Below are 25,030 nucleotides of genomic sequence, written 5' to 3' on the forward strand. Positions count from 1 at the left end.
GAGAGAGAGAGAGGAAGAAGCAGGCTCCCTGCTGAGCAGAGAGCCTGATGCGGGGCTCGATCCCAGGACCCTGGGATCATGACCCAAGCCCAAGGCAGAGGCTTTAACCCACTGAACCACTCAGGTACCCCAACCTTTCAGTAATCCTTAAGAGTCTTACCAGCTAAAATTTCAGAGTGGTCTCACAAAATTCTCAATTATTACGCTGAGGAACATTATAGACTTAGGATCTTAATACAAGTTGATGAGAAGCAGTGTTATAGAATGATGAACAGTCATTGAGTGGACTCTGGGAGATGTAGGTTCCCAATCCAGCTTTGGATTGGACTCTGGGAGATTGGACTCAGTCATTGAGTGGACTCTGGGAGATTGTCGGTTCCCAATCCAGCTCTTCTCATTCCTGTGACCTTCAACGGTTAGCTAGTCAAAACCTGTTTTCTTACTTGCTGAATAGAGATAATGTACAAGATCCCCTAAGCACTGCTCTGGTGATCATGCACACAAGTCTTGAGCCCAGTGTCTACAAGCTATTTCTCCAAATGTGAACTGCAAATGTTTGTATTTGGGTTTGAGAAGCAGAACAGGTGTTCACTAGAATCCTAATTATTCTTTATATATGCACACAGGAAGTATTTTAGAACTGTATTATTTCTATGGCTTTTGTTAAGGAATCCACTGTGTTCTTCTAAAGCTGGTGTTTCTTCTCATGGCGAAGGCAATGATTTGACCTTGTGTCCAGATATGCCTCAACCTCTAGAACACTGCCTGGTACATGGTAGGTCCTCATGAAGTTAATTAAAGAAATTTGGAGTTGCAGAATTCATGAATAATAATTCATAGTGCACTATTAAAGTATGATCATTGGTCAATGATGATCATTTAACTTTTATTCTAATTATTTACATTATAATGTTTATGTAGCTCTTTTTTAATGAGAATAGTCTTTTGCTGGAAATTTAAGATTCTTCAGTTGATACAGAGTTCAAATAGTATCGGGGAAGTTGAAATGATTGGTACTGTATTTTCCATAGAAGTAGCTCTACACAAAAATTACTAAAATATGATCTCCGGCTCCTGGGTGGCTTAGTTGGTTGAGCGACTGCCTTCAGCTCAGGTCATGAACCTGGAGTCCTGGGATGGAGTCCCACATCGGGCTCCCTGCTCAGCAGGGGGTCTGCTTCTCCTTCTGCCCTTCTTCCTCTCATGTTCACTCTCTCTCATTCTCTCTCTTTCTCAAGTAAATAAAAAAATCTTTAAAAAAAATGTGATCTCAATGTAGTACTCTCAAGACTACCTGAAAATTAATGAATTCATATTTAAATTCACCACTAATTTCATGACATTAAAAAAAAAGCATACGACACTGGCATAGCACAAACACATTTATTTACTAACCAAAGGGATGATCCTAATTAAATCAACACTTTGAAATAGTTGCATGTAAAATGTTTGTGATAAAGATAACTAACACAGTAATGGAAAAAAAAAAAGCAGTATGGAGATTTGCTCATTGAACTGAGCTTGTTCATCCTCACAGCTAATTCCTATCCAAAATGATGATGGAATTTTTACTCTACTTTTTCATAGACCCGAGTACAGGTGACATTGTTCATGACGCATTCCTAGAAGAAAGAACGATATTAAAGAATTAGGTCAGTCTTGCGTCACAGAGCAATGGTAGTTAAATACAAGGATCGACATTCTACAAAACTTTGTAATTTACTTCATAGATGGAGAAACTGAATTTTAGAATTCCTGAGTTTGAAAAGCTAGAACCTGTTATTTTGCTTATGACATGTGTATGCTTTACTACAAACTAAAGTATTAATTTGCAAAGTCTAAAGTATTCATATGATCTTGGCAAATGTTGTTCCTTATTTTAAAGAAGTGGAAAGATGTATGCCCAGGAGGGGAGTGTGATGGCTTGCCCAAGATTTTACTGTAACGCCACAGTGAGCATAGACTAAACCCAGCTCCAGGTACATCCTCTGCTGTCATCTTATGTCTTCTACTCCCACAAAGGGCTCTCTTAGGTAATTAGTGTTTACCTTGTTATTTTGCAATTTTTTCCTACTCAAACCTAGTTTTCATGTTCATGATCAGTATTGAACAATTATATGAACTTTGAATGCAAACAAGAAGCCTAATAAGACACAAGAATTTTGGCACTTACCACCACTAATTTCCCATTTTCCAATTTTCTTGTGATTGTGCTTTCCTTCCCATCCCATTCCTGATGTTGAACCAATGCGCCATCTGTGAAGTTGCAGACCGTCTGCAAAAATACACTTTTTAATCTTCCAAAATATGTTATCAGAGAGAATGCTCATAACTTCCTTAATCGACACTTTTTCATCTTTTTCTTTCTGGGCCCACTTCATTAAGCCATACCAATATTATTAATAATATAGTTTATGCTTTTCAATTCTAGACCCCTGTAAGAGACACTTATTCTCTCTCATATTCCTTAAACTATTTTTCCAAAATTGACTAAGATATGAAGCTTGTACTTTCACTAATTGGTCAAACTCAATTCATAAAATACTTTAACTTTTTCATTAAGTTTTGTCTCTAAACAGTAAGACTATTATTAATACAATCTATCATTCAACAAATCTCTGTGATTTTGTTGAATGATGACTGACCTGAGTTTTTCTGCCATCAGCTGTAGTTTCTTCAAACTTCTCTCCCAGGTTACATGAAAACTGGGTTGTTTTCAAAGTGCTCTCAGTTTTTATGGTGAGGTTTTTGCCATCAGAAGAGATGATACAATCTGGTTTGGCCATTGCACCCATTTTTCGCAGAGCCATTCCCACTCCTGTTGAATGTTTTATCAGGTTAAATAACAGGAAGACCAAGGCTTTGGTTTACATAATAAATGCAGTAATTTAATTGCAGTTACTGTATGGTACATATTTCCACTTATTCACTTCTCAATAATAAGTGTAAACACATATCCAGTGTTTACAACAATGTGCCAGCGCTTAACATATATGAATTATTGGAAGTCTTGCAACAACTGTGTGAGAGGTGGAGAGTACTGTCTCCATTTTACAAGATGAGAAAATGAGGCACTGAAGTAACTTACCCAAGCTCATTCAGCTAGGAAATGAAGGAGCTGGAACCAACAGAGCAGGCAATTTGGCTCCAAATCTTAAGCTCTTGGCCACCATGGTATACTGGCCTTCAGAAAGTTAGGGACTTCCAAAATGGATTTACTCAATTCTGCCAAACACTGCATTATATGACTCTAGCACACAGTCTGACACATGCAAAGCTCTTGATAAATATCTGATTAATGGCTATACAAGGTCCAAATCAATTCTGTTCAGAGAGTATTTTAAGAGTTAACTGCACAATCGTGATGCAGATAAATTGGGGAAATTTTATCCTCAAAAACAGTAAGCATTTCAGAGCTGTGTAACTCATTTACTATATTGATATTGATATCATATTTAATTTATAATCTATTTGTCCCTAATGTTAACATTTATAAGGAAACTTAGATCTAGGCCAAATCCTGGTTTCACAGAGGAGACTAAATCTAAGCTGAGTAACTAGCCTGATAATAAAAACTCAGCTAGGCTTGCAATGTCCCCTGGGTGCCTTCTCTTTTGCTGTGTGGGGACTGGTGCCTCGTGTTGTTAGATGAGTCATTATTAATTCTCACTTTGGACAAATAATAGGGCTCTGCTCTTCCCACACCTTGATTGCTCTCTAATGAGTTGAGCCCGGACAACTTTCATGATTCTAGAACCCTGGAAACAAACCACCCAATGAGCACATTCATTTTCAAAGGGCAGAGAAACAGCATTCTTTATTTGGTCCTCACACAAATGAACATACACTGACAATTATTGCCTATGAGTGCAATAATTGGCTTCTTCCAGAGTTACCTTGATCTAGACTTATAGTGCAAAAAAGAAAAAGATTGAGTTCTACTGTTACTCAGAGAATCATAAAATACGCTCAAGATTCACCACAGAACCAGCCTTCACCTGTCATTGTCTTGGATAAAGGCCAATGAAGGTGGGTTTCTGAAGTGCCACAGGGACTAGGTTTCTGTAGAGGGTCTTTGTAGTAAAGTCTGCCCCAGAAAACAGTCATGCTAACATTTGTGGATGCGCAGCTTCTAAAGCACCCTCAGGGTTCCAGCAGTTGTCTTAGGGCTGGAAGCCCCTTTTCTGAGAAGATCCATGCTATAGTCCTCCATCCCACTTCCTAGTGGCCTGTGACAAAGGTCCACTTTTGTTTGCTAATCCACCCAATGGGTCAACCAGCATACAATCGTTGTCACTGGCTTAGAAAAGGACAATAACAGAGAATCAAGTACTATTTTGAGAGAGTGAACTGGAATCTTCCTACAGGGACTCATATTGCCTGGAAAGGCTTTAAGGGGGGTGGGGGAAACGACCTCCGGCAGGGCCACACCCATCTTGCATAGGGCTGGAAAGCAGCCTCTGGAGGGCTCCGCAGTTTCTGACGGCTGCTTTCCAATAAACCCACTCCCCGCCTCTACGCCCCCCCCACCCTGCAGGCACAGAGGGCAGGGCAGCAGCGCGTCGCCTTCGTGGGCACAGCGGGACCCGCCCGATGCCCTTGGCACCGAGGCACTCAGGGCTCAGGGCTGGCAGTGCCAGACGGTCGGCGCCGGCTGCGCCACGCCTCGGAGCGCCGCTCTGCGGCCGGGAGGCGAGGATAACCCGACGCTCCTCCGAGGGTCGCTCCAAACCAAAGGGCCCGGTTCACCCGGTGAGGGCGGGCAGAGCGCCTGCGGGTTGGGGCAGAGGCGACCGAGCCGCAGAACGAGGGCCGAAGCTGTCGCCCCATTCGGACCTTCGGAAGGGTTTCTGCGGGAAACCGCGCCCTGCGGAGAAGAGGGGACCCGTGCGCCATCCACGAACAAAAGCTGAGGCAAGGCGGGAGCAAGGTGGGAAAGAGGGAGTGGGTGCGGCCACGATGGGGCGAGTGGGAGTGGCAGGATGGCGGGACGCCGGGACGGCGGGATGGCGGGATGGCAGGACGGCGGCACGAGGAGGGAAGACGAGCAGTGGGAAAAGAAAAAGAGGGAGAGTTACGGGGGCTGTCTGACGGGATCGAAAGAAGTGAAGCTTGGGACTTTAGAGGAGCGCGCTAAAGGACAGGAAGCAGTGCGGGTGGCTGCCGCGTGGGCTGGGGGAAAGTGGAAGAGAGCTGCGGGGCCCCGGAGACGGAACAGCTCAGAATCCGCAGGCGGGCGGCAGGCGCACGCTGCTCCGCCGGCTGCTTGTCCACGTGCTGGTGGGGGGATGGGAGATGGATGGGGGTACAGGGGTTTGGGGCAGACAGCCGGGCATGCCCCGCCGCGGAGCTCGGCACGCTGAAGGGGACCCAGGAACAGACACACACTCGCCACGTTACAGGCGCCGCCTGGCCGGGAGCCTCACCTACTTCCTTCATGTATTCGTCAAAGCCTTTGCTCTCCACTAAGCGCCATCTTCCTACCAGTTGCTGAATGGTGGCCATGGTGGGCGCGGGCGGGCGGGCCGAACGAGCAGAGCAGAGCAGGGCGTTGGGAGCTTGGCTTGCGACCGGCGAGCTCGCGTGGCTGTTTTATAAAAGCGGCGCGCGCCGGGGCGGCTCCGAGAGGCCAATGAGAGACGCGTCGCGCCCGGCCTCCCGCCCCTCCCCACCGCAGGCCCCCAGGGCCTCTCTCCCCGGGTCGCAAGGCGCGAACCCGTTCCACCTGCCGGGGGACGGAGGAAGGTTGGGGGCTCCCCCCGCGCTTCCTGCAAGCGGGGACTCGCCCGGCGCGCCCCATGCCGCCCCGGACGCCAGCGCCTGCACGTTCCAGCGCCTCCGCCAAGCAGGGAAGCCGGAGGGGCGGGTGAGGAGTCCCGCCCCACCTCTCCAGCGTCCCACCGTTTTACCTCCTGGCCGCCACTCTCTTTCCCTCGAAATATCCGCGATGAATCCACTAGCCCTTCTAGGGCTTGGGGGCAGGACTTGATTTATCTGTGGTGGTTTGGCTGATTGATGGATAAACTTCTTCGCCTCCCTCGTCCCCGCTCCTGGTCAGTGGACCCTTCCTGAGAGAACCTGTTCTCCCCACCTTCAGGACACCCCCACCTCTCCCCACAACTCCCTCCTCCACCCCTGCCCAGTTAGGGCCTCGGGGCCAGCCTATACCTGGTTTGAGTACAGTGTAGGCAGTTTCTGAACTAAAACCCCTTAAGTTTCTGTTTAAGTGACCGCCGTTGCTATTAAATGTACCCATCAAGAATGTGTTATTCGTGTATGTTCCTAGCTGCGTGAGCCGTTCATAGTTTCTTCTCAGATTCCCAAGTATTAGGACTCCAGAGCTTTCCTCTTTGCCTTTAATGATAATGATATCCTCTGTTTGTTGTGTAGAGTATTATAGTTTTCAAAGTGTACTTGTCACAGTATCTTACCAGGTGATCCTAGGTCCCTGTGGGAGTGAGTTGGGACGAGGTGAGAAAGTTGCCACACAGAGAGGCCAGCTGCCTGGATGGAGAGGAGCCCCATTTATTGTGCTAGGTGCCCTGCTTCCTATGCACTTTCTATCCATTAACTCTGAGCTTCACTAAATTTTTGCTAGTGTTGTCCCCATTTTCTGAAAGAGGACACGAGGCAGAGAACGTTTGCAAAGTGGTAGAACCAGAATCCCTGTCCAGTCCTCACTTCAGAGCTTGTGAAACAGGACCACACCTGGTTGCCTCTAGCTCACTGCACTCAAGGGGCTAAGAGTGGAGGCTACAGTCTCCTGAACCATACCAGACATGGGTTCATGTTTTCTCCTCTACAAACTGGAATCTGGGGTTGGTTGGTCAATTCCCATCATACCTCAGGACATTTATTCCCCTGCACTGAATCTTTTTTTTATTTCAAATTCCTGCCCTAATTTTAAGGTCACTCCAGATTTTTTGTTTTTTTTTGTTTTTTCTTGTGGTACTATTTTAATACCAAGGGACTTGGACCATGTAGTTGTGCCATTAAGAGCCCGGATGTCCCACACTTGAGGCTCTACTGCTGAGAAAATACTCAAGTTCTGAAGGCAGCTAAGTATGTCATTTGCTCAGTGATGCAAGTGCTGGCTTCTATACACTTAGGACAGGCCTAAGTGAGGCAGCTCCTCCTGTGTGCTTGGACTTGCATACTTAATATGCTAATTCAACATGCTTGTTCGTATGGAACATGGTAATGATAGCCAGGACTCTGGACTGGAATGCTAATTTTTATTTTTATTTTTTTTTTTAAGATTTTATTTATTTATTTGACAGACAGAGATACAAGTAGGCAGAGAGGCAGGCAGAGAGAGGAGGAAGCAGGCTCCCCACTGAGCAGAGGAGGAAGCAGACTCCCCACTGAGCAGATTGATGAGGGGCTAGATCCCAGGACCCTGAGATCATGACCTGAGCTGAAGGCAGAGGCATCAACCCACTGGTGCCCCTGGAATGCTAATTTTTAGATGATCATAATCAACCATGTCACAGAAATATCAAAAGGAAAATGACACTATGGTACTAAATACATAAGAACTTAGGAAATAGTACTTAGGAATAGTTAACTAAAAGTTAACTTTTAAACACACTCTTTGATGTAATGAATGGAAATAATCCTTTTGTGGTTAACACACACCAATGAACAACAGAAAGATATAGGCCAAAATATGTGCTAGAGTCTGTCCTAGAACAAAGAAGAAGGGCATGGTGATGGCTTTGCTACTGTGGGCAATACACTTCATCCCTGGTTCTCTGGTACTTCTCATCTGTAAGATATATAGATATGGAAAGAGATTGGAGTAGATTTTTCCTAATGCCCCTCAAGGCCTGAATTCGGATTCCCTGCCTTTCTTAAAAATAATGGGAATAGATTTCAAGTTCTGAAAAACAAAGTACTTCCTAAACCCGCTAACTGAAGCTCTGTTCTAGGCTACTTAACTTGAACCCAATACGAAATTTAAAAACCAAAAATGTTTGTAAAAACAAATCTGATTAAAATCTTGTGTGAGTTTATGGGTTGGTTGAATATCTCTTTATTACAAAAAGGGAGAATTATTACTTGATTGAGATTAATTATATTATAATACAGGGGTGAGGAAAATCATTTTATTCTAAACCTATCCTCACAAATTTAAGTGACTGTGCTCGTCATTACTTTTAGCAGTAACGCAGAGGCAATGTAGGTGTTACATCCTGTCTTCCCTTCATGCTGGAGGATAATGACATGTTATTCGAATAGAAGAAAATGGTTGAAGATCAAAACTTATCAGTAATTCTCCCCCTCCATAGCTCTAGAAGACCACCATCTGTAAGACACATGCAATTTTACTTAACATCTCCAGAAACTCAGTTTTCTCATCAATGAAATTAAGGAGATAAGAATTACAGCAAATGATTTCTTAGGTCCTTTTGAGCTTATCTCCTGTGCTAGTAGTTCATGGCTCTGAAAAGTATACTCAAAATTACTCTATTTCCACCTAGTGGTAAAGCGGAATATTTCTCTTCACTTTCCTTTGATGAATGTTAGTAGTTGGTCCGCTTCACATCCCACAAACTCTCACATAAGTTTGGCGTGTATGGTGTGATTTTATTTAAAGACAACTTCCTCGTTACAGTTTGTGTAGATAAATGTGTCTTCCGCAAAGTTGACCGTAGTACATAATCATTTCCTAAGGAACTTGAGCATTGGTGTCTGGGAAGTAAGCAGCTGGTAGAGAAAGAGCACCACATTAAATCAATCATTGGAAAAAATACACAAAGCAATCCATGTTCAAACAATGGAGTCTTTTCTTAGTACATATGCAGATTAAGCAAAAACAGGCGGGGGAGGACAAAGTGAATACTATAAAGCCATACCTCTCAAAGTTTAGTGTGCAAACAATTACCTGGGGATCTTGTTAAAATGCAGATTCAGTAGTTTCCATAGCAGGCATAAGACCAAGCATTTCTAAGGAACTTCCAGGTGAAGCTAGTGTTGTTGGTTTGGGAATCATGCTTTGAATAGCAAAGTTGTGAAGTAAGAACTTGCATATGGCTTGACACATCAGGGGGACTTTTGCTTCCCTGCATAAGGATGTCTGATTATATCCCCATAAAGATCTAAAAAATATATGGAAAAGACAGGAAACTGAACAAACTCACTCCAAAAATTACCTTACTCAACCTTTGGACTACTTTCTAATTAACCTGAGGCAGCTCTTTTTCTGTCTATTCACCAGAAAGTGTGACAGAAGACTTCAAATGGGGTAAGGGGGGTGGACATTCTGTTATTTTGAAACTAGTTTCTCTCTTAAATTTTATAACCAGGTTTCTTCACCCTGGTTCTTCCATGTCTTGCTCACTCATGCTCTGTACAACCCTTAAAACCACATCTTCCTTGAGAAAATCCCATTTGGAATCTGTTCCAAAAGAAAATCCTAATAAGTGGATAGAGCACGGATCTGCATCTTGTCAGTTGTGTGTAGCAGCAAAGCTTCCCAGATGAGAAGTCAGAAAGCTACTCAGCTTCTGCCACACCCTGAAGTTTTAAATCCTTCAATGTATCCAGCCACAACAAGCTACCATTCATTAATGGAAGGTTGTTTTCTTCTGTTTTTGGTAATATTATTTCTCATTAAAGCATTTCTAAAAATGGAGTTATTTTATGCATTTTGTCCTTTTACTTCAAACAGTTTGATTCCTCCCCAACATGTCTGCAAATGGATAGCCATTAAAACTTTCTAGTTGCTGGGGCACCTGGGTGGCTCAGTCAGTTAATCAGCTGCCTTTGGCTCAGGTCATGATCTCGGGGTACTGGGATTGAGCCCTGCATTGGGCTCCTTGCTCAACAGGGAGCCTACTTCTCCCTCTCTTCTGTGCTTGCTATCTCATCTCTCTCTTTCAAATAAATAAGTAAAATCTTAAAAAACAAACAAACCAAAAAAACTTTCCCGTTGCCTAAATAATTCATCGTTAAGTATGTGCTTGATAAATTAACTGCATGTGAGAATAGAGAGAAAATGAGACATTGCAAAAGTGACAATGAAAGTTATAATTTTAAAATGTTACGATAAAGGTTTTTGATTTTAAATAAGGCAGAGGGTAAAATGGTTCATCTCATTATAAGATCAATCCATTTCTCTTGCCTACATAGATCTTCCTACAGTCCAGACTTATATAGTATTCAGTATTACATTTGTCATTAGCTCATGGCAATAGATTGCAGAAATATGTAGCCATTTTATGCCTCATGTGGGTGGTATTCAAAGTGTTCCAGGTCTGAAACAAGATGTAAGGGGGCATCTTGAAATAGAACAGGAAGAGACTTGTCAAGCCGCCCCCAATAAGCACAAAATGTTAGTAAAAACAATGTGCTTACCAGACAACCAGATCTGTCTCAAAACAAATCCCCTAGCAACCTCAATTTCCTCAAGCCCACCTCCAACAAAACTGCCTCTCCCAATATACATGATATTGTGTACAAAGTCTGAGGCTACCCCAGCTCCAAGCACACAGGCAAATTCATAAAGGGTATTTCTGCCCCTTAAAAATTGCAAAAGCAAAAATCCTCCAAATTTGATTTTTTCCTACTGGCCAAGAGGCCAAATTCTTTTCTTGCAGATTATACTTTCCCATTTTTCAGTCTCACTTTCCCTGTGATATTTTGTGATTTAGGGTTTCTCCCTCCAGACTCTTAACACCATTTCATCAGTTCTCTTCATTAATATTTACCCATAAGACTAGATTTTTAAAGTCAAATCTAGAAAATTACAGGGTTGCTTCTTTCTAAGTTGTTTATCCTGATAGGTCAGGCTCATCGCTTCCTTTTGTCCAAATGAGCTCTTAAAAGGAATCATCAGAATTTAGTAACCTACCTAAATCTGGCTGAGGACACTTTCTCAATCCTAAACCTCATCCTCTTTACCTCTGTGCACTCCTCTAAAGGAGCCAAGAGGCAAGACGGATCCCTTTGCTCATCCATCTACAACACCCTAGGACACCTTTTGTTCCCTGTCTCACCTCTGCATTGACCAGACTGAAAGATATAAATTCAACAGTGTGTAGTGAAAGATTTATTTTGCCCCCATGCACGTCCGCATGCTGTCCTACCTCATGTATTCCTGCATTCCTCCTTTGACAGCAAGAGTTTCTCAATTAAGTGACTCACACATTAACAAATAATGAGAAACCAAACTGAGTTTCCAGGGAACCACATTCTGCTTTCTGGGTTGGCTAAACACTGTGGCTTCTCTTCATACAGGACTGGAAGGCCAGGTGGGTGTTACCATGGAGGGCAACCATGATCTTGATTTGGGTCTAATTTAGAAGGTGGGATAAAGATTATCTGTGCTACAAATCTCAAACTTTGTCACCTATCTTTCAGCCTCAAAATACATAATTAATCTCTCAGGACAAGGCTGGGGTTCCTAACGGCCTTTCTGCACTGGTAGGCTAGCAGGACTGAGCACTCTGGTTTTTGCATAGCCCAGACAAGCTGTTGTCCTGGTGTCATTATGAATAGCGCTCTCTTTTACTCCAAGTATCTCAGATGGAATGATGTTGGGGGAAGAGCGGTGAGATTTAATTCTTATCTATCAGGCGGCTCCAAAGCCTAAATTGCAAGTACGGCATTATCATGGCCCTCTAGTATCATCTAATGAAAAAGACTGAGGGTTACTCTACAAGAGGGAAAAGGTGCTATGGGGCCATAGTCAGTCTGTCCCTACTCTCATGGCGTTATGCAAATATGTCACGTGTGGACTACTCTGCTTACCCACAAATGAAGGGCCAGCGGAGCTGTCGACACAAGACAGATTGCTTTGATTCAAGTCAGACTGCAATTTTAGATCACCTAATAATTATGTGGAATGACTTTTAGCCTTGGTCTTCAAGGAGTTTGTTAACCTAAGCTTATACCAGCTAAGGAACTGCTTCCCCCCACCTCCCCCATTTAACCAACACTTATTAAAAAGGCTGTTTTAGTTCAGCACATTCTGGAAATTCTCAGGTATTAAATGTCTCTGAAAATGTCAGAAAAACTCATTTTATCTTTATAATGTTCAGTGAATTTTCCAGGAAGATTCCACGCAGTCTTTTGGGTGGGGAGGGGATACATAGTCGGACTGCTTTCAGTTGTATCCTGGAAACTCTAGAGTTTTGTTTGTTTGTCTCAACAGGTCATCTCTTTGGCAGGAACTAGGTGGGTGTACAAAATGGATACATCCTGTTTAAAACGAATGTGCCAAATGCCACAAAGCCACCATCTAATCGGCAGATTAGAAAGATCTTGTCTGAGAAATACTGGGTTAGAGACCATGATGCAACCCACATCGCTACGCAGCTCGCCCTGTGTTTTTTTTTTTTTTTTTAAGATTTTATTTATTTATTTGTCAGAGAGAGAGAGGGAGAGAGAGCGAGCACAGGCAGACAGAATGGCAAGCAGAGGCAGAGGGAGAAGCAGGTTCCCTGACGAGCAAGGAGCCCAATGTGGGACTCGATCCCAAGACGCTGGGATCATGACCTGAGCTGAAGGCAGCTACTTAACCAACTGAGCCACCCAGGCGTCCCTCGCCCTGTGTTTTCAAGTGAGTTCCTCCCCATGAACTTGGGAATAAACTGATACTTGGCTGTCCCCAAGGTTGTGGCTCATGCTGAGATACACACTTGCAAAATAAAATCTGCCAGTGTACAAGTCAAAACAGGGATTCTGCACCACCCTGGCCGGATGAGTAAGGACCAGAAGATGCTGCTGTGCCCCCCTTTCTCATGTCATTGATATGGTCTTTGGAGAGAAGAGGCTCAGAGCAAAGCTTAATGATTTTACCACACATGCTCTGATGCCCTTATCTTCGTTAGAAACTATAGGTGGTTCCTGGGGGAGGCATGTGACTCTGTTGTGACAAGTTCAATTGTATTCGTTGCATGGTATAAAATAGTATCACGTCTGCAGCTATGTTATCAATATATCATGTACAGTAGTCAAAACTCTAGTTAGTCCAAACAAACAAACCTGATAGAGGAATCATGATTCCCCTTAGAAGCTGCAGACCCAAACCAGTCTTGCAAAGAATACCTTACACTGAAATATATCCTGAAAGTCTCTTTTCTTCTACTACTCTAGAATAATACCAGCTTCTCGAAACAGGAAAGAGTGTCATTTACTAGTGTCCCTTTGAACATTACTTACTATATGAAAGTTATTTATGTCATTTACTATATGAAAAAAAGTGTTGTTTTAATTGCCTTTCCATTGTATTGTAGTTTTGCATTTTGGTTGGCATAACCACTCCTGATGTATAATTTACCGAAACGAAAGTTTGGTTCCATTATGCAACAGAAGATCATAACTATTTATTATTTCACTTGAAAGCAGGTGGGGGTATAAATCATAATTAAAATAAAAAATCACTTAAGAATTCAACAAACCTTTATTTATCACTTTCCAATAAACATGAACGGTGATACTAAGTCTCGTGAAAAATGTTACCAGGTTTCCCTTTAAGCTTTCCTGAGCTAGTGGCTGCAGCCTCTCATTTCACAGGGCAAGGCTCTAGTTCTTTCTCACACACTGATCTTTCTCAACCCAAAGCCTTAAGTCCTCAGTGCTCCTAGGGAACCTAGCTAGTTCAAGTCACTAGAACTTACGTATTCAGAAGTAAAACTTGAACTCTGGTGCCCACACCCAAGTTGTATAATTTTTAATTGCACACCTTGGCAGTAATTCCTGGTCAGACCGGATCTTGGCCCAATTGGTTGTCGCTTGAGCATACATATTATTAGCAAATCCTTTAAAGTTATATAGCTTCATTTCTGAATACGCATTTGTGACTTGGACTCAAAACTAAAGAGGAATCTTAAAATCCTAGAGTTTGGAGGTCTTCTACTTCAACTAAAGCCCATTAAGTTTCTCTCAATATAAATAAAACCAGTCTCTACTTAAATAATTCTGATGATAGAGGCCTCACTTCCTCCCCAAGAAGCCCTTTCTATGTTCTAATAGCTCTGATCGGGAGAAAGCCATAATCTCTATTGGGCTGAAATCTGCTTCCAGTAATTTCTAGCTATTGGTGTTAGCTCGACCCTCTGAAATAACAGAATGTTGGCTCATTTATTCTTCCATAGGTTTATAAGGCCTAGAAATATTTCATGATGAGTTTTCATCTGTATACCCAAGTGTACTATATATAAAAGATCTGAGAGAACTATAAATAGAACTCTATAAAGTATGTATATGTATACTTATATGTATATGTGTGCATATGTGTGTGTGTGTGTGTGTAGAGAGAGAGAGATAGAGAAAGAGAGTAGGAGAGAAAGAGACATAGAGGGAGAGAAAGGGAGAGAGGTATGTGTTATAGCAAAAATAAGAGTGAAAAAGAAGAATAATTTCATTTTCAATTTTGAATAAGCTTAGAGGCTAAGAAGGACCAAATAATGATTTAAAGTTGTTTAACAGGACTATCATAAAACATTCTGAAAAAGAATCATTTCCACTCAACTTAATTAGAATATTTGTATAATCTAGTTGCAATTGATGCCTGAATGAAGTCTTTCCAGAGTAAGAAATAACATAATCCCAAATAAAAGGTTTACCAAGAATGCCAAATATATTCTATAGTTATTTAAGCATTTAAAAATACTTTATAGGATAAATATTAAAATGAAAAGTAAGGCAAGAGGATGGGCCTAAAAAATTATTTCTATCAGTCATATTTGGCCTATGAATTGATGATTACAGTATTGTTAGTATATGGATTTTAAGCAGCTATGGAAAATTTAACACTATAATTAATTATGCAATTGCTTGGCCTCCACTTTTGTGCCTCAGGAAAACCATATATCATGACTATACATGTCATATAAATAGATGGGCACAATTTGCTCACTATCTAAACTGTAATAGTATAGGGACTTTTAGGCTCTTTAGTTAAACTTCTTCCAAAAAATGTCACGATCTCTGTAGCCTCAATTGTCATTAGTCTTCACTTAAACTGAAAAAAGATTATCTTAAAAAGATTATTTAAGAATTGAGTTATGGGAGCTTCCGTCTCTATCATAACCACCCTTCAATACTTTAAGATATACCAGGCAAAGGAACACTAGCATCTCTCCTAAAATAATCATTTTACTAAGTATTCACCCTAAAGGCACAAGGTTGAAAGAACAGTGGCGTAGGATGTAGGAGATTCTCTTTCTAGAATTTACTCTGCTACAAAATAACTGAATAAACTTAGATTTTTTTTTTTCACTGTAAAATGAGAAGAGAGTAAATCAAGTTTCAAGGACATATATATATTAATTGCATATCTTTAGCAATCTAGAAAGAAACTGCTTTGACAACAACAATAAAAAATCCTCATTTTGTCTTTTAATCATTTGTCATCTAATTTAAGGGTATAATATAATGGTTGCAAATTGAAATTTATGCTAGTGACTGTTCTCAGACTTAGACTCCTGAGCAAATTTCATGATATAACCTTTATTCTTACTGCCCAGCCCCCTTCTGCCCAGCAAGCTCTTGCTGAAGTGGGTGTTTATAAATAGAGAGATGGAAGAGTTCCTGCAGTGGCAGTAAGTGCCAGGGAGAAATTTTCAGTGACTGGGATGGCGGAGAAGGGGTGGTTATTCACACATGAGATCCATAGGAACCTCTCTCTGTCTGTCTGTCTGTCTGTCTCTCTCTCTCACACACACACACACACACACAGAGATACACACGAGTCAGCTTTAAATATCTACTGAGTGCAAAATAAATTTCAGGTATATTTCACTTTACTACTCAGATGTAAATAAGTTTCAGATCGAACCACTCCAGTCAAATAAGATTTTGTTTACCCTTTCTTTTTTCTTTCTTCCCCAACTCTAGAGCAGTCAGAGTAGCCTCTCAGAGGCAGGAGGATAGCTGAGAAGTCTCCACCCTTCCCTGATGGAGGTTTTTCAATCTGCAGAGAAGCTGAGGGACAGGAGGAAGCTGCTCTCTGCCTGAACAAGAAGGCTGTCCCTCTTGAAACTTACCAGCCACACCCTTACTGACCTAGGCCTGTGAAAATGTGCACAAGGCACTCTCTTTCGCCCCACATTTCCTCCTCCTTCCTTAACCCCACTCTTGTTTTTCTTTTTTATTATCATCTGCAAAGGATTTCTGCTATTTCTTGAAAAAATTGCCGGGGTCTATGCTAAATCTTTTATCTAAACCAATTAAGTCAACTGGATGTCACTGGAAGCAAACGGCATGAAGACGGCAGGAGTAGGTTTGAACATGAATACCTCACTTCTAGGTTACTAGGTGTGTTTAGTTAGTTTGTTTGTTTGTTTTTTTTACTTTCACCAGACACTTCCTGATTGCATCATTCTTCACATGACTCCATGGGCTGAAGAAAAGGTAATGAAGAACATTGATGATGTATTGGAAATTAGTGACAATTCATGCAATTGAAAAAAAAAAAAGACAAGACATTGGAGATGGACTTTGTAGTTAAAGAAACTTTGGGTACTGGAAATACCACGGAGATTAAGCCTCTCTTAATCTTCCATTTATTATTCAGAGATGACATCTTTTCTTCTTCACCTACTTAAGGTGTATGAGGCAAGGAGAGGAGGTTCTCTTTAAGGGCTACAAGTTTAACCTGCTGGTTCAGTTTCTCTTTACCATCAGCAAGAAGAAAAATCATGGATGCATATACATTACTTACAAATAAATTCAAGAGGGGCACCTGGGTGGCTTGGTGGGTTAAAGCCTCTGCCTTCAGCTCAAGTCATGGTCTCAGGGTCCTGGGATTGAGCCCCGAATTGGGCTCTCTGCTCAGCAGGGAGCCCGCTTCCCTCTCTCTTGCTCTGCCTGCCTCTGCCTACTTGTGGTCTCTCTCTGTCAAATAAATAAAAATCTTAAAAAAAATAAATAAATTCAAGAACGTGATTCTCTTTTCTTCTCCACAGCAACTCCAAAGTCTCACTCAGCTTTTCAAAGACAAGCTAAATAATAGACATTTCATTTTGCAAGTGTATTTCTCAAATTATTTCCAGCCCCAGGATCATTTAAGGTAAATGATCATCTTTCTCTCATAAGTTTTCTCTTAACTGAGTAAAAACTAGGTATAGTTTCTAAGACTTTCTGAAATAAGACTGTTAGGATTTATAAGGAACTTTAATAGAAGGTTTTGACCTATTTAAAAGGAATGGGTCAGAAGTTTTAGGCGTCCACTGTCAGTTTAATTAACACTGACTTCTAGAGTAGTGTAGTGCAAAAGTTCTGGTATCTTCAGAACTCTCATTCAAACATTGTGATAAGCATAAGATACATTAGGAAGACCTCAGTGTTCATCTTAGCACAATGTCCAGGCTTAATGCCTCACCCTCTGAATGGGCTTACTTTGACATTGTTCTTTTCAGGCCAATGAATCAACAGTTTACTAAGATGATTTTAAAATGGTTACTCATACATGAGATCATCATACTGGTACCCTGCCATATGCTATTAAATTGTCTCGGTTCACAGGATACACTTTCAGTTAGAGTGTGAACAGTTACAGCTCAGGAGTAGGTCACAATGACAAGAGACCAAGATGACAGCTTACTTACCTGGGGTAAAATATATAAAATCCTAAAACTGCATTTGGACAAGGATGATGCTTCCTCTGGGCTCCCAACCTTATTAACAAACATTAAAATTTAGGACTAAAATGTGAAATAGGATTCCTCATTCACAGCTGGTAAGATTGTAAATTAGTACAACCACTTTGGAAATTTGTTTGTAATTACCTACTGAAGTCAAACATTTCTACCAAGAGACAGGTGCAAAACTGTTCATGGTAGTGATATTTGTAAGAGCCGCCATATGGAAATAACTCAGATTTTCATGAGCAACAGAGTGATTTTTTAGGGAGGTATATTCATACAATGGAGCAGCAATCAGTGATGGAAATAAAATTACAGTTACTTGCAACCACTTGGATGACATTTCTTAAATATAATGTTGACTGAAAGAATCTGCATAGATTAAAAACCTGAATATTCTCCTTATAAAAACACTAAAAAATGTGTAAAAATTATCTGTGGTGTTAGAAGTCAAGACAATGGTTTCTTTTAGGAAGGAGAGAAGGAGGAGCCATTGGGAAGGGCATGAGGGGGCTTCAGAGTACTGGCAAAGTTTTCTACCTGGAAGACAGTTACATGGGTGAGTTCATGTTGTGGTATTTTATCAACCTGTACACATAGGATTTGTGTGCTTATCCCTATCTAGTGTTAGGCTTTAACTAGGGATGTTTAGTTTTAAAAGGAAGATATAAGTGTTAGTGGAAATATCTTTGAAATATCTTAAATGTCTCAGGGAAAAAACCATCAATGGGTCATAAAATTCTACATGTATTATTAATCTTAGCTTATCAAAGAGTCTCTTAAATTATTTTAATTAGTTAGGGGATACCTAACTTGGAGGTTTTCACTCTGTCAATTTTAACCTGTCAGCTGAGTAGCTAGAGTTGGTTAAAGTTGGCAGTTAAGGAAGTAGATTTTGAGGGGATCACACAATAACTTCTGATCTCCTACACGACAAGGTCACACTAATGACCACAAAGGTGAGGTGTAACTAAGAAATATCCGCAGGCTCCTTTTGGAGACAAGTTGTGTGATGTTGAGCAAGTCACTTATTTTCTCTGTTCCCTCATCCTTAAAGAAGAATCATAATATCCATTTAAATGGGAACTAGATTACGTATGTATGTATGTATGTATTTTTAAATAACATGTATTATTTAGTTAATGGTAACTATTATCATGAATAGAACAAACTAACTTATTTGCTAACAAATTAAATAAACTAAACTGGTAAAAAAAAGTACGTAAGTTCTCAAGGTTTTCATTGCATGTTAAAATGTTCCGGGACGCCTGGGTGGCTCAGTTGGTTAGGCAACTGCCTTCAGCTCTGGTCATGATCCCAGTGTCCTGGTTTCGAGCCCTGCGGTGGGTTCCCTGCTCAGCGGTGAGTTTGCTTCTCCTTCTCCAATCTACCTCTTCCTCTGTGATCTCACTCTCACTCTCTAAATAAGTAAGTAAGTAAGTAAGTAAGTAAATAAATAAATAAAACATTCCGAAAGTACAATCTTGGCCCCATAAAATAACTGGTCTATCTCAAAATGTCTGGAGCTCTGGAGCGGGTATTCTCTGTGGCTGCAGATACTTTCTTCAGAATCTAAGCTAACGAATGTGCCCCTAAGACTTACTTGGTACTACAGTTTAGCTAGTAGTGTCCCCCGCATGAGGACTTCAGGCCTCCATCAACGACTTTCACTTGAACTTTTATCATGAAATGCTTCTAGGAAAAGGGTAGAATGGAAAAGAAGATAGGACATGAGCACTGAGAGGGCAAAAAGAACATCATTATTAACATAAACAGGGGCAAGGGAAGGAAATATGTAATTCCTGCATATTCACAGAATCCCTTGAAAGGAACATGTAGATCAGGAATGCAGTACATGATACGTCACAGGGAAACTTGTACATCAACAATACAACCAGCAGGACACAACCTAAACAATAATATCTTTAAGTTTTAGTTTCTGGTTTGTAAAATGGGTATAAATTAGAGCTTTTAATTAAAAAAAAAAGATTTTATTTATTTATTTGAGAGGGAGAAAGATAGCGAGAGAGAAAGAGAGCAAGAGCAGTGGGGAGGAGAAGCAGAATCCCCACTGAGCAGGGAGCCCCACAGGGGGCTCAATCCCAGGACCCTGGGATCATGACCTGAGTCAAAGGCAGCCACTTAACTGACTGAGCCAACCAGGAGCCCCAACCTTTTAAATTCTTTGAAGTAAAATGAATGATTTAATTCTTTAATTGTTAAAAAAAAGAAAAGGTTTTTATTAGTCTCTCTGTTGTTTGTTTTTTACATCTGCAAAAAGTAGATCAGTCTGAAACTACTTATAAGAGGGAGCAAGTGAGTGAAATTAATATAGACCACTGTCCTTCCCGTGAGCCCAAAGTCTACTTAAAATCATATCAGTTGTCTTTGGGGCTTTGAATTCCATTCAAAGTATTTTCTACTACAACCATAGATCATTACAGGTAAAAAGAGATAATCAAGAGCTTATTCTGACCCAGTAGCCAGAAAGAGAAAGAATGACCTGTCCTCATCTTATCTGTCTTTGAAACTTCCTCCAAAAAAATTTTTTTAACCTAAAAGTCTTGGTGCTGACATAATTTAATTAAGCATGTGTGAAACTGCAGTGTTCCAGAATCTGAAATAAATGTAATTAAAGTGAAATACAAAGTGTACACCTCTGATACCATTTTTTTAATGTCACACTCCATCACTTCTGCTTAATATCAAATCACAAGAGAGATTTTTCATCTGTTAATTGCATTTTACATGCCCTTCATCATTGGCCTTCAAGCAATTAAATTTGAGAAAAATTATTGAAGCAAGGAGTAAGGTCCAAAATAATCAAGTTCACTAAAGTTGCTTTCATTTAATAGTGTCTCTAGCAGATAAATTGCCATTCATAGTTTCATTCTATTATAGCTTTTTTACTCTCAAAAATACTTAGAAAAAAAGCTGAGAGATCTAGAGAAAGATTTTTATTTTCAGAATATTTGTGAAAATATAGCAAGAAGCAAGCTACTTATTTCTAATACTGTGTTGTAGAAATTATTATTCTTTATTGTCGAGTATACATTATTAGAAAAGAGTAACAATGAAATTATAATTTGTCAATTTTCATTATCCCCCATCCATGTGTCTCATGAGCTATAAAGGATTCTTGGCAATTTTATGGCTCAGGTATTCCATGTAAACTTAGCCCACAGGACCGGAGAATCTGACTTCTTGTCAGTAAGACAAGATGGGTTAGGTGACATTTTTGGGTATTGGGTTAAGTCATATGAAATTATCCTATTTGTAGTTAAAAATTGTGAAACCTAGGCAATTTCATATAATAGAAACAAACAGCTGATGAGTTTTGAATATAAGCCCTTGGTGTCCCTGGAAATATCATTCTCCATTAAACTGATATGAATATATATTTTGGAATTATTATTTGATCAAGGGCTCTTCTGTTTACTATTCTCTATCATTTCCCTTTCCATTTACTCCTTTTCCTTTAAGCAAACAGCTTCTATTCTATCCTCCCCCTTGAGACTCCTCTCTCCAAAATCACTGATAATTATGTAGGAAATGGCAAAATCCAAAAATCTTTTCCTATCACCTCAGCCGTCTACAATCTTGGCCAATTTGATCTTTTTCTCCTTTCAACGTGTTTCTTCTTTCATGTCCATGTCACTGTATTACTCGTTTCGTGACTTACCTTTCTAAATTTTTCTCTTTTCCATTCGACGCCTAAATGAAGGCATTCTATTAGTCTCAACTTTTATCCTTTTTCTTGCTCAATAGATTTATACTTGGACCTTAATCTTCTTCACCCTAAGAGAATGAGCTCTTTTTCTGCTTTCTAGCTACCAAAACATAAACACTCAACTGCACTTTCCTTTCCTCTTACTCAAGAAAAATGTGCCCTTTTTCCTCATTTTGCAATCCCTCCTTGTGCAATCACCTGCCTTCCAACTATCCCAGGGACACTCTCCTCTGTTCTACACCCTCAGCCCCTTCCTAGAGGCTCTTTCCTCTCAGAATGCAAACTTGCTTGATTTTCTCCTATGATATAAAGAGAAAAAAATCTCTAGACCTTATGCCACCCTTTAGCCACAGCCCCATATGTTTTTTTCATCCACAATCTCGCTTCAATATTCTGACTTATTTTAGTCTTTGTCTCTTTATAACTTTTATTACTTAATATTTTAAGTTGGCCAACTCCGTGTTGGCCTCTGATGAGAATCTGATAGGAGTGGCTTATTTGGGAGGTAATCCCAGCCAGGGGGAGGTGACTTAGAGAAGGAAAAGAGTCAAGATAGGGTGTGTCAATGGATAGGGTGCTATTGAGATTTGAATCTCATTGAGGACATGTGAGAAATTATGCAGAACATGTCAGAGTTTTCCCTCTTTGGAGGTGGGAATCCTGGGGTACTTACACATCAACTCTCATCTCAGATCACTGAGGGTTGCTCCTGGTGACATTGACTCTCTAGCCCTTCCGGCCAGCTCCAAGACAAAGCTGGACTCCTGCTGGCCACAAGGGCAGAAAGTGGCAGGTGTTTGCAGTAGGAGCCCATGAGCAGGTATGGGAATGGCGAATGCTGAAAGATATGGGAGAAGTACAAACTGTGTCTACTACGCCCACTGTAATTAGCCTCCAGTTTTTACCACTTCATTTTATGGTGAGGAACCAATGATCTCATAATTGTCAAACCTAATGAAATTTCTTTTGTTCTCGTCCTTGCCCTCACTATAGGCAACATCTGGGGCTTTAGTCATCATCCTCCTAGATATTTTCCTTTTCTTGGCTTTTAAGAAGCCACTCTTCCTTGCTTCTTCCACCTCTGTGTGAAGAAGCTGTCTCTTCTCCAAGTGCTGATGCTGCCTGCACAGGGCTCTGCTTAGGATTTCTCATGTGCATGCTATTCCTTAGGCATCTCTTCTAATTCTGTGACTCCCGCAACCACTTACGCAATGTTGACTTCTGAATCTGCATGTCCAGCCTAGACTCTTCTCTTGAGGTCATGGCCATGCATCAGATTGTATCCCATGCTTCTGCTGCCCAGAGGGTCTGTTCCTCTTAGCCTGAGTCTCAGAAGTACTCAATTCCAGCACTTACAAAACAGAAGAATCATCTTCCCTTAAAGACACATGTTCTTCCTCTTATATTCCTTCTCAACTAATCAGTAACACAGTAGAGAACCTGGGAGTCATTCGAGTTCTTCCCTTTTGTCTTACTCTTCACATCCAAGTCGTGACCAATCGCTGCTGATTTTGACCTCTTAATACTCTCCAGTTCACTCACTCCTCCTCTTTCTCTTCACACCATCTCATTTCTTTCTCCTTACTCATGTTTTGCCTCTAACCTTACCTCATCGCTCAGGAACCTTCACCCTGATACTAGGATGGCGTTTCAAAAACGTGAATCTGATCAGTTGCTTAGAGGAAAAGCCCAAACACCTTACTACCATATGAAGAGCTCCAATGAGCGGCCCCCGCTGGTCTCTCCAGACTAATGACTCACTGTTTCTCCTCCCCACCCACCCTCTCTGTACTCTGATCATTACAATTCCCGAATTGTTCCACAGAACTGAAAATCTTCATGTGTTGATTTATTTAACTAATACTTCTATATAGCACATAGCATGCTATGTAACTGAAGAATTTTACAAATATTAAGTTATTTAATCCTCATAACAACCCTATGATGTATGTACTATTATTATCTTCACTTTATAGATGAGGAAACTGAGGCCCACCGAGTTGAAGTAATTTGGCCAATGTCACACAGCTAGTAAATGCAGAGCCAGGATTCAAACCCAGGCAGTCTGGCTTCAAAGTCATTTTCATTGACTACGCCCTACCACAATGAGCTGGATTGGTGAACCTTGTTTCTCTGTGCCTGGAACATCCTCACCCACTTCCAGGTCCTTGTCTATCAAATCTTTTTTGATCCTTCACTAGTTTGATAGACTCAATCTTTTTCCTCCTTTGAACCCCCTCTGTAATAAGTACAAAAATACTTACACTTATTTCTGTCTTTCTTTAGTATAAACTCCTTGATTGCCTCTCTTTGACTAGTACTTGTAGTTTTCTCTGACTCTAAATATTGAATGTTCCAGGATTTTCGTTTTAATTTAGCCTTTGAGCTCTTTTTCTCTCTGTCTGCACTCATTCTCTTGGGAACTTCATCTGCTTCAGGCTGCAAATGCCATCTGGACAGGACAACTGCCACATTCATATCTCCTGCTTACAATTCTGTCCCGAACTCCGGGGTCATATAGAAAACAGCCTCTTCCATGACTTCACCTGGTTGTCTAAGGGGTATCTCACCATTCACATGTTCAAACAAAATTCCCGATCTTTCCTTCCTAACACAAACTTCATCTCAGGTTTCTCCATCCTAGACAATGATAATGCCCCACTTCCAGTTGCTCAGAGAAAAACATGGTGGAGTGATCTTTTATTCCCCCCTTTTCTCTCCCACCCCATAATCAACCAGTCAAGTCCTATCAGCTCTCCTTTCGAAATATATCCAGAATGCAGCCCCTCTCCACTTTTGCTGCTGTTAACCTGGTCTAAGCCACCGTCATTTCTTACCTAAATTAGTCTTCTAACTGCTTCTGTTCTTGCCTCTTTAGTTATTTTTCCCAGTGAAAGCCTGAGTGATACTATGGAATATAAGTCCGATCCTGTCACTCCTCCACGAAAATTCCTCTGATAGGTTCTCCTCTCCTTCTTTTTTTTTTTTTTAAAGATTTTATTTATTTATTTGACAGAGAGAGATCACAAGTAAGCAGAAAGGCAGGCAGGGGTGGGGGGCGGGAGCAGACTCCCTGGTGAGCAGAGAGGCCGATGCGGGGCTCGATCCCAGGACCCTGAGATCATGACCAGAGCCGAAGGCAGAGGCTTAACCCACTGAGCTACCCAGACACCCTCTCCTCTCTTTTTTAGCGAAAGCCAAAGTCATTTCAGCAGCCTGCAAGTCCTTCCCATGTGAACTGTCCCCTGTCACCTCCTTGACCTTATCTCCTATTACTCTACTCTGCTGCAGAAACCCTGACCTTTTTGCCATTATTCCAGTGTTGCAGGCATGTTCCCACCCCACTGCATTCATACCCAATGTCTTTGTTGCTACATGCTGCTCTGCCTGGAGCATGTGTTTCCCATGCATCCTTGCCCCTTTACCCACATATGGTCTTTGTGCAAATGCTATTTTTTCAGCAAGGCCTTCCCTGATCACCCTGCTCAAATGCAAAAGGCCCTAGCTCTAGCAGTCTCCATCTTGCTTTCAGGCCTTAGTTTTCTCCATATCATGTCTAACAGTATACATTTTCCTTCTTCATTTTATTTTCTATCTCTTCCCACTAGGATGTAAATTTCATCTAAGCTTGCTGCCCCTGTCTTATCATCAGGCAGTACCTATGCTATAATCAGTCCTCCAAAAACGTGGGCCGGTATACGCATCA

The 25,030-nt window shown here is 41.1% G+C and overlaps 2 protein-coding genes across 9 annotated transcripts in view; one reads left to right on the forward strand and one right to left on the reverse strand.

The window, feature by feature from the left end:
- Positions 1-1,369: 1,369 nt before the first annotated feature.
- Positions 1,370-5,606, reverse strand: FABP5 (fatty acid binding protein 5). Its single transcript, XM_047725570.1, has 4 exons — positions 5,427-5,606; positions 2,646-2,818; positions 2,174-2,275; positions 1,370-1,622 (listed from the first exon to the last, which is right to left on the reverse strand). The coding sequence occupies exons 1-4, from the start codon at positions 5,503-5,505 to the stop codon at positions 1,569-1,571; spliced, it is 408 nt and encodes a 135-aa protein (XP_047581526.1). The 5' UTR covers positions 5,506-5,606; the 3' UTR covers positions 1,370-1,568.
- Positions 4,451-25,030, forward strand: part of LOC125097684 (uncharacterized) — a 79,461-nt gene continuing 58,881 nt past the window's right edge. For 2 of the 8 annotated variants that reach the window (XM_047725561.1, XM_047725562.1), the window contains exons 1-3: positions 4,451-4,930; positions 12,174-12,333; positions 18,061-18,153. In XM_047725561.1, the coding sequence (XP_047581517.1) occupies positions 4,594-4,930; positions 12,174-12,333; positions 18,061-18,153 (590 nt within the window). In that variant the 5' untranslated portion in view covers positions 4,451-4,593. Of the gene's footprint in view, positions 4,931-12,157; positions 12,338-12,550; positions 12,991-15,846; positions 16,728-18,060; positions 18,154-25,030 lie in introns of those variants that run through there. The other 6 variants (XM_047725565.1, XM_047725563.1, XM_047725564.1 and 3 more) reach the window with 6 other exon arrangements.

Source organism: Lutra lutra, chromosome 4, assembly GCF_902655055.1.
Source record: "Lutra lutra chromosome 4, mLutLut1.2, whole genome shotgun sequence".
NCBI lineage: Eukaryota > Metazoa > Chordata > Mammalia > Carnivora > Mustelidae > Lutra > Lutra lutra.

What these genes read in the sequence shown, in the direction of transcription:
- FABP5 (XM_047725570.1), bottom strand. Translation starts at nt 5,505, where the DNA reads ATGGCCACCATTCAGCAACTGGTAGGAAGATGGCGCTTAGTGGAGAGC. An exon ending in CTGATGGCAGAAAAACTCAG is followed by an intron (nt 2,276 to 2,645) that starts GTCAGTCATCAT and finishes GTATTTTTGCAG; the next exon opens with ACGGTCTGCAACTTCACAGA. An exon ending in AAAATGGGAAATTAGTGGTG is followed by an intron (nt 1,623 to 2,173) that starts GTAAGTGCCAAA and finishes TCTTTCTTCTAG; the next exon opens with GAATGCGTCATGAACAATGT.